The 12,367-nt window shown below is 44.4% G+C and overlaps 4 protein-coding genes across 4 annotated transcripts; 2 read left to right on the forward strand and 2 right to left on the reverse strand.

The window, feature by feature from the left end:
- Nucleotides 1–1,652: 1,652 nt before the first annotated feature.
- On the forward strand, nucleotides 1,653–2,692 carry EAE97_003539 (uncharacterized protein; the record flags this gene model as incomplete). The annotated part of the gene is made up of 2 exons (XM_038874051.1): nucleotides 1,653–1,685; nucleotides 1,745–2,692. The coding sequence occupies 2 exons, from the start codon at nucleotides 1,653–1,655 to the stop codon at nucleotides 2,690–2,692; spliced, it is 981 nt and encodes a 326-aa protein (XP_038734660.1).
- A 732-nt stretch (nucleotides 2,693–3,424) lies between these two features.
- EAE97_003540 (uncharacterized protein) lies at nucleotides 3,425–6,641 on the reverse strand (the record flags this gene model as incomplete). Its single annotated transcript, XM_038874052.1, has 12 exons — nucleotides 3,425–3,441; nucleotides 3,523–4,579; nucleotides 4,630–4,824; nucleotides 4,901–5,228; nucleotides 5,295–5,418; nucleotides 5,488–5,644; nucleotides 5,697–5,764; nucleotides 5,814–5,865; nucleotides 5,940–6,002; nucleotides 6,066–6,139; nucleotides 6,217–6,314; nucleotides 6,403–6,641. The coding sequence occupies 12 exons, from the start codon at nucleotides 6,639–6,641 to the stop codon at nucleotides 3,425–3,427; spliced, it is 2,472 nt and encodes an 823-aa protein (XP_038734661.1).
- Nucleotides 6,642–7,359: 718 nt separating this feature from the next.
- EAE97_003541 (uncharacterized protein) lies at nucleotides 7,360–8,925 on the reverse strand (the record flags this gene model as incomplete). Its single annotated transcript, XM_038874053.1, has 3 exons — nucleotides 7,360–7,697; nucleotides 7,744–8,589; nucleotides 8,643–8,925. The coding sequence occupies 3 exons, from the start codon at nucleotides 8,923–8,925 to the stop codon at nucleotides 7,360–7,362; spliced, it is 1,467 nt and encodes a 488-aa protein (XP_038734662.1).
- A 1,124-nt stretch (nucleotides 8,926–10,049) lies between these two features.
- EAE97_003542 (uncharacterized protein) lies at nucleotides 10,050–11,005 on the forward strand (the record flags this gene model as incomplete). The annotated part of the gene is made up of 3 exons (XM_038874054.1): nucleotides 10,050–10,203; nucleotides 10,265–10,646; nucleotides 10,711–11,005. 3 exons carry the CDS (start codon nucleotides 10,050–10,052, stop codon nucleotides 11,003–11,005), a joined length of 831 nt encoding a protein of 276 aa, XP_038734663.1.
- Nucleotides 11,006–12,367: the final 1,362 nt, after the last annotated feature.

A 12,367-nucleotide genomic window follows, 5' to 3' on the forward strand; every position in this document is an offset into this window, starting at 1 on the left:
GAGTACTATCAAAATCATATAAAAAATATACGTTTATTTCCCCCACACTTGTCTGCATCGACAAGGTCAAGGATCTTTGCATGGTGTGAATTGGCCAGTTCTCTAATCGACCAATGAAATATCTCACCGAGAACAACTTCATGGAGCTCGACTCTCGATATAACTTAACTTTTCTGCCGATGTCGCTCCAGTGAAGTTTGGCCAATATACAGGAAGATTTTATGGGTAACATTACCTATGTTGGACTGATCATTGGCTCAAAAGCACCATCCGGAGATGCTCTAACATGTCTAGAAGAGAGTAGCCATGCCAGGATAGGCAGACGATGAACCTCATTCAACGTGAGATATGGGATCAGATTGGGAACGACTTTGAGGTGATGATATCGATCTTCGAATCGATTCCCATTGGTAGCGGCGGCAAGGATCCCCGCGATGCAAAAAAAATTTACACACAGGAACGTGAACATCTAGAGATCTGACCAATTACGAGCTGTAGATAGGCAGATTACCATTGAGATTGATTGAGTGAGGGGTATGTCCCCCAGCCCCTGTTCATACAGCTATGAAGGAAATATCCCACCTTCAAGTGCATGCCGCATTGCAGAGTGGCAGACAAGCAAATCTGACGTTTTTCCTTCATGCGAGTTGCTTGTGACATGTGTAACTCTCGTCGAAAAAGTCGAGGAGACGGAGGAGAGAACAGGCCACGAAAGAGAATTCCCCGGATCCGACCGATGCATGCAGCACGAGGTCTTTGGTTGGCAGAAAAAGGAATCAATTTCATTTTATACAATACGAGAAATTTTCTCCTCCGATCACATCAATAGAGAACATGGCGGTCAATAAGATTATGGAGACTTGGTAGGTACTAGGTAGTTGTTTGTCAGAACAATAATGCTACAGTACAATGCATTTTGCTTTACATGTCGGGTGAGATCGGGGACTCAAGACGAGGCTAGAATATGATATTCATTTATAATGATTTAGCATTGTTTTATGTCCAACTACCAGGGGTTTATATTTATAAAATAGGACAGCAAGATCACAGCAACTCGTACCGACACCTTTTCAAGGTGACTTGAAATGGCATGCTATTCTGCACAGATCTGGATTCTAGACTTGGTACACTTGATCACAGAAGCTCTGAGAAGATTGATAGTTCCAACAGGTAAGAATCAGAAGCAGAATCATATCTTGTACTTTGGAAACTACGGGAAACGAGCCAAGATAAAACGGAGGTATCGTATCTACGCAGTCCACGGGTAGGCATATGACATTTGATCAGATTTGTGGCTGTATCGACCACATGAAAGTAATACTAAGTATTCTAGGCATTCATCACATCTGTGAATATGAGTGAAGAACCTTGACGAATCTTAACCGAACATGGCTGGGAAATATTTAATTCTGCCATACCCATTTCACCGCCAAAACAAGGCTGCGTCGCCCGCAACCATCCCACAAGGCTGAGTTAATTGATATCAGGCCAAGGCTCAAAGGAAAGAAGAGGCAGGCAGGCTATCGAGTTTGGTACAACAATTCTGGAATTCCTCCATGAGCACCACCATCCCAGCATCATAGTACAGCTGGCCAACAATATATAACCCTTTCATCATTGCTGTGTTCCCCAAGCACCAAACTATTACAGTCATGTTTTCCCTTCCAAACCTTGCCCCGACAGACGTGCGTACACAGCCCATAAGCTTTGTTTACCTGAAAGTCATAACTAACTCATACATCAGTCCTACAATCTCTGGTACACATCATCTCATAGCAACACTCCCCAGCACACAGAACCCACAAACAATGCATTTGATCATACCGCTCCCCATATTGCATCAAACCAAAATCACGGCTCACGTCGTCAACAAGCCAGCAATAGAACACCTCTAGCACGACTACGCTTAGATGAAGAATACATCGAGAGGAGAAAGCAAAATGTACAAAACTGGGGAAGTTCCTGGATTAAGCCTCCTGGAGTAGCAAAATCATTACATCAATTGAGAGAAGAGAAGAGAGAAATGGAAGAACATCAAGAAGCAATGAGACGAGAACAATTGGCACAAGAACTTGCCGAAGCGGAACAGGCGGAGGCGGAGGCAATGATACCGACTGAGGATCTTGAGGGTGAGATGGACGGTATGGTGGATCTTGATGATGAGATTCCTGATGCGGACGAGACGGGAATGGGACCTAGTGATTCATCTGATGCTAGCGAAGATGATGAAGAAGATGAAGAAAACGATCTCGAGGATGTTCCCAGAGCACTCGCAGCTTCTCGCATGACGGATGAAGCTTACAGAGATGCGATAACACGTCTCGGAGCTCCCCGAGGTTCAATGCTCGAAGATGATGGCGCTTCGACCATTGCAGAGGAAGAGCAATCGCAAATGCTACAAGAGGAAGATCTAGTACATGAGCATGAAGAAGAAAATCAAGACGAAGATATGGAAGTCGATCTTGATGATGATATTCCTGAAGCCGACGAAGGGTATGAACATACGGACACAGAAGATGAAATTGATAGCAGTGAGGAGGAAAGTGAAGCTGAAAGTCTTCCGGCTGGAAATCATGGAGGTCATGGTGCGAGTATGGTTAGGAGTGATGGTACTCAAAACTCGATGGATCTTTCGAATCTTATATCGCACGATAGCAGTGTGTTATATAGTAGTCCTCGAGGAGCAAGATGATATGATGCATGATCCACTCATGAATATATTCACAATTCTTGGAAGAGAAGAAAGACACCGTCAAAGGCTGGCAAGCAATATCTTTTGTAGACTTTGGGAGATGGTCAAGTACGAAGGATCCGAGTATTGCAATTACCATAAGCGTCTCATCCGACAATCTACTACCACCACTGGTAGACACAACGCCATGTTCATTAAAGGAGTTCATCATACACCATATCAACCCCAAAGCATAAAATAGGCGTGTAGGACAACACCCAAAACAACGCTACTTCATTGGAAGAGACGAAGGTTAGTGAATAAGTACGGCGTCATGGAGTATATATATTTTTTTTTAAGGATACCCCGAAATCAGTGTTTCATGGTTTTCACTTTTTTGAGAGGTTTTCCAGCCAGTAGAAGTGATTATACTACCTAGTAAGCGAATAACAATAACAACAATGATTATATTAATCTTAGATACAAAAGATATAATGAGACGATGAGATAGCATTTAGAAAACCAACTCGCGTCAAGATTCTCGTTAGTGAAATCGCTTCGAATATACAGGTGTATAAGTGTGTAAATGTGTAAATACATACGTATATACATCTTAATCTTAATCTTAGCCCCCCTTTGTATATTTCAAACTAGCCACTCCATCTCCCCAACACAAGAATTCCCTCATCCAATCCCATACCTCCTCCTTTTCCTCTTCTCTCTCTCTCCTTCATCTCAAAGTTGCAAACATCATCAAGGTAAACATTGACCTATCTCTCATCAGTCCCTAACTCCACGACCATCTCTCTCAATCCCTCAGACCCAAGATACGAAATATGAAATTCACTCACTGTAATAAGCATTACTAACTTTACAACTCCCACTCGCGCAAGCGGTCGGTCCTGTATACCCCGTTCCTCCACACTGTCCATAGAGCGTTTGCTGAGGCCCAGCCGCAGAAGACGTCGTCGTGCTCGCGATACTACTCGAGCTAGTTTTCGTCGTGAGAGTCGGTGTGGTCGTCGAGGTCAGAGAAGTAGTCGATAAAGAAGTCGACGCACCTGCACTGGAAGTAGAAGTTGAACCCGCACCGGTACTGGTCCCAGCGCCAGAACTCGAAAGGGTCCCGCTCAACCGGATATCCCGACTACTACTTCCCACATACACGTTGAATGTTCCGGCGGGGAGGATCCACGACTGCGTCGTCGTATCCCAGTAACTCAAATCTTTTCTGCGGAGCGAGAATGTGATACTGTTCGTGACACCCGCTGCGAGATTGGTTTTCTTGAACCCGCGGAGTTGTTTCGGGGGAGTGTTTGCAACCGAGCTCGGGAATCCAATGTAGAGCTGTGCTACTTCGGCGCCGGAAACCGTGCCGTTATTGGTGACCGATACCGAGACTGTAGCGATGGCATCGTAGAGATTGGCTTTTCCTCCCGGCAGAAGAGCGCTACTTCCAGGCGTCGTAGAAATCGACGAGAGAACGAGATTCGCATATGAAAATGAAGTATAGCTCAGTCCAAACCCAAATTCATATCGCGGCACGATGGAACTCTGATCGAAATGTCTGTAATCGATAAACAATCCCTCGGCATAACTATCATCGCCACTCGCAATGGCAGTGCCATAATCCGCTTGCGTCTTGGCGATTGTGTACGGGAGTTTTCCGGAGGGAGACACGGAGCCGTATAGGATATCCACGAGCGCGTTTCCGGATTCTTGACCAGGGAGACCGGCCCAGACGATTGCGATGACGTTAGGGAGCGCGAGGATGCTTTCGAGTATGAGGGGCCCGACGCTGTGGATTACTACGATTGTGTTTTTGTTTACGGCCGCAACGGCCGCGACGAGTGCGTTGCCTGAGTGCCAGGGATCGAGATTTATGCGGTCGCCTTTGGCTCCCTCAACCTGTTTTGAGGGTAAGTAAGAGAGGCTTTGAATACAATTTGGAAACTTACAGTTATATATTCTTCGCCTGCGTCGGAATTGATAAACACAATGGCTGTAGCGGCAGCGCTTGCCACCGAAGCTCCTGTTGATGTTGAATCTGTATTTGAAAGAGTCAAGGTCGTGCCATCTGCAGCGGCCTTGACTTTGAGTGCATCATATGGTGCCACTAAATATGGGAAGTTGGCTGTTCCTGAACCCCAACCCTATATATCGCAATTAGATCCATTTCCTTCGAATCAAGAGCAGTAACGTGCAGAAGAGAGAAACCACATGACTCACCATAGCTAAAGTTCCCGTATCACAGCCCCTATCTGTACATGCATTCGCGCCGGCTGGATTGACAATCGCATCCTGACCAATCAATGCTAGACTGGCCGGTTTCTTCAGCGGCAATGCATTATTGGTATTCTTCAAAAGAACAATGCCATCACGAGCAACAGCTCGAGCAACAGTATTATGGGTTGAAGAAACATTGGGACCGCCAACTCCACCATTCCAGGAACTCCAGCCGCTTACAACGGGATAGTTTGTATCTTGACCGAGATAATACCAGGAGGCTAGAATACGAGTGGCCATGTCGTCAAGACGGGTTTGGGGGACTGTGCCGCTGTGGAGTTGTTAGATGGAATACGTGGATATACATTATGATGAAGGTATCATTCGGTAAACTTACGCGTTAACGGCATTGAGAAGATTAGTTCCCCATATGAAATTATTGTCGCCAAAATTGTCTCCTGGCATCGCCATATCCATTCCTGCATTTGCGCTACCCGTAGTAGTTTTCTGCGCTGCCCAATCTGTACACTCGTCAGAACTTCTCAACAAGATTGTATCTCAGACACAATTCGTTCTGATGCGATACATACCACTAACAACATAACCTTGAAAGTCCAACTCGTTTTTCAACAATCCCGTAAGTAAAGCTTGGTTTTCACAAGCGTACGAGCTGTTAAACCTGTTGTATGAACACATCACCGATGCAACGTTTGCATTCACTGCTTCCGCGAAGGGCCAAAGATACAACTACATCATTGTAAGTACCACGCTTAATCCGAGATGATAGGTGGAAACGCACTTCGTGGTTAACTCTATCGATAATGTTCGAACTCATTGTTCCTCGATTCAATTCCTGTTCATTCCCAACTAGCGCACATGGTTAGATAGCAAATGCCATGAATATGCAACAACTTACGGTAATGTTTTGCACATGCTTGGACACCTGCTGCTTGCATGCCCTCTACCGTCTATGGGTTCAACGTCAATACATGCCATTCTAGTCTCTCGACAAGCTGGGAAAGACGATGGAATGAAGTCTCACATTCGCCATGGCAACACCGGAAAGATAAGGATCATTACTAAACCCTTCCCAATTCCTCCCCCCCTGTTCAATATCAGTATTTTCTCAGATAATCCACTAAGAAATAGGAGATAGTGAGCTACGAACCACTGGAATCTTCCCCAAAGGTCCAGCCACAGGACCTAGCTGATTATGAACACCGAGTGCTTTGGCTTCGGCCCCTATAATGTAGAATGAGCTTTCATCCATCTGCATTTTCGGCTCAATCACGATAGTCATAGAATGGGTACCACCATACCTAGAGCATTACCCCTCGCATACATCAACTCTGTATCCCACGTGCTACCTGTCGTAATTCCAGCAGGAAACGCGGTTGCTTTTTGAGCATATCGAACTCTATCTCACGTCAATATCAACAACACTAAATATTACCCCTTTTCAGTGGTCATGTCGTTCTTTCATAAATCCACAGAAAATTACATACCCCAAAGGACCATCTTGTAAACAAAAAGCCGGCCATCCAATCGAAGGAATAGCAGCAGTATTGCCAACGCAAGGCCCCTTCTCCCATCCAACGCCTGTAACTAGCGTAACCTTGTTCGCATTTGTAAGTTTGGCCAAAGCTGTTTTAGCTTTGGTATATGCCGCATTCCAATTCCCATCACCTGCTGCGGCATGGATGGGGGTAGATAATGCTAGAAGGATAAAAGAGTAAAAATGCATTTTAACTGTATGAAAAGACAGCATACATGAGAGAACAGAATTGGAGGCACAGAGAAGGTAGAAATGAGAAATGGTAGGCCACTACTATATACTCACGTTTGCACTCAAGCTTTGACGTGTGAGATCAGGGTAATGAAGTCACTGCGGAATAACGGCTGGTCATGCAATTTGGAAAAGTAATTTGAATCGGCAATGAACCCTTGGTAAACATCCTGAGATACGGCGAGAACGTCCGAGTCTCACCGTGTACCAGATGACTTGAGTCATCCATGGCGATGACGAACTGACAACACCAAGAGCCCACTGTACTTCTAACAGTGGACATGATAGTGGATGTAAAATCCGATGTGCCTTTCACCAAGCATTCATCAACGCACTCCGAAAAATCAAGCACTTTAAATACAGAAGTTAAATGTATGTAATTGGTTTGTATTGGCTGGTAAGCCCCATGGGGTGCAGAATTTGACTTTAGCATAAATTCCCCACAAACCACCACTTTACTCCCGGTCCGAATCCCCGTTCGGTACTTACTAACAGAAACACAACAACCAAATTTTGACGCAATAAAGCGTCTGGGTTTATTTAGCACTCTTGGTTCTCTTGTATTACACTGAGCTTATTGGGAGGGATGGTCTTGGCACGTGGACTAGGTTTTCTTTGGAATTAATATATTCCGAGCTTTTTGGTATCATACTTGTTGATCTGCAAATAGATCTTTTCATCTGCTATCGACATCGTATAAAACGTCAGTTCGGATGACGTACTTTGCTGAAGCACTCGAGCTTCGTTTAACACCGGTGCCTTCGTGAAGTAGACTACCCTCAGTTTCACCATGCGGAAACATTGCCACACTACCTTGAATCGGCTTTATTGAATACGCATTCATGCTACCTTCTTTGGCGCTTGGAAGGAAATAAGTTGTCTCTCCAGCGTCAAACTCATCGTTCAGATATATCAAGAATGTGAATAATGAAGACTGCTTTGCTTCAGGTGGAGAGGAGTCATAGATGTATTTATCATTCGTGGGGTCAATTCCGGAAGGGGGCCAAGCACCATCTGTATCATTAGCAAGATGGAACTGATGAGAAAGGGGGCTGCTTACCAATATGGGCACGATATTCCGCACCAGGAACGTAGCGGTATACACGAAATCTTCTGTTCAGACCTCTTACCTGTTTTCCATTGACTTGCGTTGGAACAAACTCTTTAACTCTGTTCCACAATCCATCGCATAAAGCATTATCCACAACCCAATAAAAGTTGTGAGCCAAGATACTATTCTCCTCACCTTCCTCGCGTATTGGGGCATCTGGTGTAAATCCCACTGTCTCGCCAGCAGCAATGATTCGAATGCATTCTTCTGGGCTCAAAATATCCTTAAGTAGATGTAGATTTGGCACAATTGGATGTGTATGGTGAGTTGTCTTTGGAGGAGTATCAGAAAAGGCAATGGCATTGTCCTGTGATGTCCAGAGGATCGCCGGATGGAGGTTTGCTGGCTTGCGCTCCAATCCTGGTGTTGTTTCTATGACTCGGAATCGAGACTTGATATCTTTTGGCAAGTGATTGAATATGCTACCGTCGAGAACCGAATTGTAGGTCTGCTTGCGCGGTATTGACTCATCCCTTAAGTTCCATGCTTTTCTTGGTACAATGGGACCATTTGTGTCTACACCATCCTCAATCGAATAGTCCACTGGGCCTGTGACTCGAAGTATCGCATCTAGCACAACCAATAATTGCTCCTCTCTCGCCGTTCGCTTGGCTGCGGTCTCGTCAAGTTGCTCTGCTAAACCACTCACAACGTCTAAATCCCGAACCCATCGGCAGAGCGCACCTAGCTTGGGCTTTTGCCCTCGAATTCGCATCTCCGCAAGTAGAATTCTAGCTTCTGTATAGCCTTCATCTGCGAGAGCGCCGCTAATGCGAGCCGTGGGGTTTGTGTCGACTACACCAAAATTAGTGCTCGCAATTAGTGATGCGGATGGATAGATAGCATACTAGACGCATTGAAGCCTGTTGTGCAAGCATTTCGGAAGTCGAAAACCGCAGTCCGCAATTCCTTGCATGCCTTCGATTTTATCAGAGCAGGATTCTGCGCTAATATTTTAAGGGTGTCAACGGATATTTCGATATCTTCCTCGGCGATTAGAAGGTCGTGAAGAGTCTTAGGTTCAGTCGAAAGCTCCGGAGGTGGAGTGATAATACTTGTAGTCTTGACTTTCTTGATATTTTGCTCAATAGGCAGACTTTGCTGCTTCCTCTTGCCCTTTGATTTAGCCATTGTGGAAAGAATATTTCAGTCGATTAGAAAAATTGATCAATCCATAGGATGGATGGTATCACTTCAAGAATAGTAAATATATTGCCGAGCGGTGAAAAGTGTCGCCACTACTTCCCCACGCCCCCATAAAACTTTCAGCCATGATCTGATAGGAAGTCCCATTTTGACGATCCATATACTTACTACATAGGTATGTAATTGATGAAGCTCAGGACTTTCATCACAGATCGTGCCAAAAGTCACCATGTCATCTCGAACATGAATGAGTCTCAACTGCTCAGCACATTTACTTTTTCACAGAAAGACACACCCATTTCAATGACTAGAGATCTTCTGCAGAAGCATATTAAAGTTAAAATCTATGCAATCAAGAAGGTCGGAATAAGCTGTGTGTTCGTTTACTATTTCTGCTCTTGGACAATCAGTCCTACCAATGACCTGAAAATCGGTGTGCTCGATGAATATAGTTATTCGTGCTTCAATGCTGTGCTACGTTACCATTGGCAAGCATTCTGTAACTAGGTTGACCTAGTATGTTTGGCCCACGGCTGGAAGCGATCACCTAGATCTTACAGGTGTACGCGTCGCAGCATGAACCTTTTCTTCTGATTATCGGTGAATAATTTTTGTACCAGCCATTATCGAACATCCTATATTTAGGGTGAGAGGACCTTTGTCTCCAAGCAACAAGGATCTCGTCGATTCTCGGGCCAAGCCCACACGAAGTCAGCATATAAGTAAGGCGTTTATCCAGGCCAATGATATTGTAAATACTTTCGCAAAGGTAAGCTGGATTTGGTAGTGCAGCCACTGCAGCGACCAGTTTGACGGATCAACGAATTATTGAACCTACTGATACACGAAGTAGTATGCCAGCGGCATGCAAGGAGCAAGAATTGACGATGAGCCTATCGGTTGAGACGTTGCATGCCGTTTGAAAAGTTTTGGATATGCTGCCCGTTCATTCGCGGGCTATTCTTCAGTGTGTTTGTAGCTGTAAGACTATTCAAGTGTATATATTCCACTATCTGCAATTGAAATCTAAAGAGTGGTTTTGATCTACAATTTAAGTTTGTCGACTGACTCTCTTTTTTCCTTGCTAACATCTGACTCCAGCAGAGAAGATGGCTTCGGCACACGTAGAAACACCGCCCGCAGACACAACTGGTCTACCAGATTACCTTCTGGACCCTAATGCAGTAATGAAGGATGTTGATGCCAAATGGCGATACAATCAGCCACCGGACTATACGAATACAAGAAGAGTCTGGGCACAGAGTATGTAAATTCTGTAGCAGATCATCATCTACAAAGAGGAGCATTCATTAACTTCTCGCAGCCAAAACACAAAGTCACACAGCTGCGTCCCTACCCTCTCTTGTCGAAAACCTCGTCAAGAACTGGGAAGTAGAAGCCTCTTTCAAAACTGAGATTTCTGACTGGCGCACCATCGATCATCCCAATTTCTCATTCTCTATCAATGGCTCTGCGCCCGTTACAGGTGAATATATGTTGAAAGTGGGCACTTATAATGCTATCCTTACATCGAACGAATACTATTCTCCGGAAAAATCAGACTTTTCGAGCAGTCACAAGACGTTTAAAAGGATGATACCAACCTTCGCGTGGGAGGTATTAGAGGTGTACAGTGGGCCACCAACCGTTAGTTTCAAATGGAGACATTGGGGTATCATGAAGAATGATTATGTTGGGATTAATGAGTACGTTCATATCTCCTTCCACCTTCACATCTTCTTCCCCTTGCCCTGCGTTGACCTCAATTAGCAAAAGCGAAAAGGTAACCATTCCCTCGCATGGTGGAACAATTGACATTCAAGGTGTCGCAATAGCGAAGGTCGACTCAGCAGTACGTCTCCAAGCTGTAGAGATATTCTACGATCCCCTCGAGATGTTCCGACAGATAGCGAACAAAAGTGATGTCAAGAAATCCGAGTTGCCCAAAGGGAGCAAGGACGATCTAACAACATTGTTACATGGGGAAGGATATGCGGCCGAACAGTCAGAGGCTGCGGTGCTCTCCACAGGTTGCCCATTTATGCCAGGGGAGAACAGGGAATAAGCTCGAGATTTGGAGCCACGATACATGTTCCTTTCAATTGGAAGTACTGAGAGACTTGATACCGCTGGGACATGACTGCGTTTGTGCTTGAGGCCCGTGATTGAGAAAATTTGAATCTGAATTTGCTTACTCAACCATGTATCTACTTGGTAGTAGAACATCTACTGTCTTGCACGTCTTTCATGTCACATCTGCTTCAAATTCAATAATAATCAGTAATTTTCTCCCAATGGGGTGATGAAGCAGTTTCTGGCCAAATTTGGTCGGATATTTGGCAGCCGCAGTTTTGGGTACTCATAGCTTAACCAGGTAACATCAGTTATTTAGAAGTCACTTGGTGAATATCCACAGCTTCAGAATCAAAGGCTGGATCATTGATTGGCTTGCTGCATATTAAAACAGATGCCGGTTTTTGTCTAATGACTTGAAGATGAGAATGCCAAATTCAGCTAGAAGTAGATGGCTCTCGGCGATATCCCATACAGTATGTACTAGTAACTGGAGAATCTTTCTACCTAGTCATCAATGGGGTACTGTTCTAAAACAATATTTTAGAGGGTCCGCTAGAACCTGAATAGTCCGAGCATAAAAGAATATGGACAACTTGGGTTTGAAGAAGTCTTGGCAGGGCTGGAAATATCTATCTGGAAGTCAGAGAACGCTTGAATGATTTATCTGAAATCGGGTCCATGTGGTTATCCAATCAGCTAAACTGTTGACACATCTCGATATACGAAAAGTCCCTGTGCTTTGTGTTAAGACTGTAGTATAGTACCGACGGCACATCTTCTGGCGGACAGGACAACAACCACGTATCTTGTACAGTTTGTGGTCTCATTATATTCATCTGATTCAATTACCTCTGGTGGAAAAATTTCTCAAGGCTAAGCATAACCCAAGAAAATATTAAATCTAATCTCTCTGCTATCGTCTCTGATATTATTGAGTCCCAGATTCGCAGCATGGTAAAAAGACCGTGCAACTGTTTCGTCTTCTGGAAATTTGTGACATTTGTTTCATTCACCAAGCATTTTAAATTGTCGAGCTGGCCTGTTTCAATTTATCTCTTCTATAGATTGTTTTACAATTTTGTAACCCTTTTTTCATATGCAAGACCTAAATCATCGAATGGAAGGATACTATTTTTGGCGGTAACGCCAATGGAAAGGCTAATGCTATTCACATTACAACCAAATCCTTGGTAATCTTCCCTCCTTGACAAAGACTCCCGCAAGCTGCTCCTCATTTAGATTAACATCTCAGAAAATGGAAACCAGGGGGCGGGTATGTTTTTGTGGCTTTTACTGGTCGAACTTAAAATCTAGGGAATGAACACATTGATATTAGACACAGGGACCCGAG

The sequence above is a fragment of the Botrytis byssoidea genome (genome assembly GCF_014898295.1).
Source record: "Botrytis byssoidea strain MUCL 94 chromosome Unknown BBYS_006, whole genome shotgun sequence".
Lineage (NCBI taxonomy): Eukaryota > Fungi > Ascomycota > Leotiomycetes > Helotiales > Sclerotiniaceae > Botrytis > Botrytis byssoidea.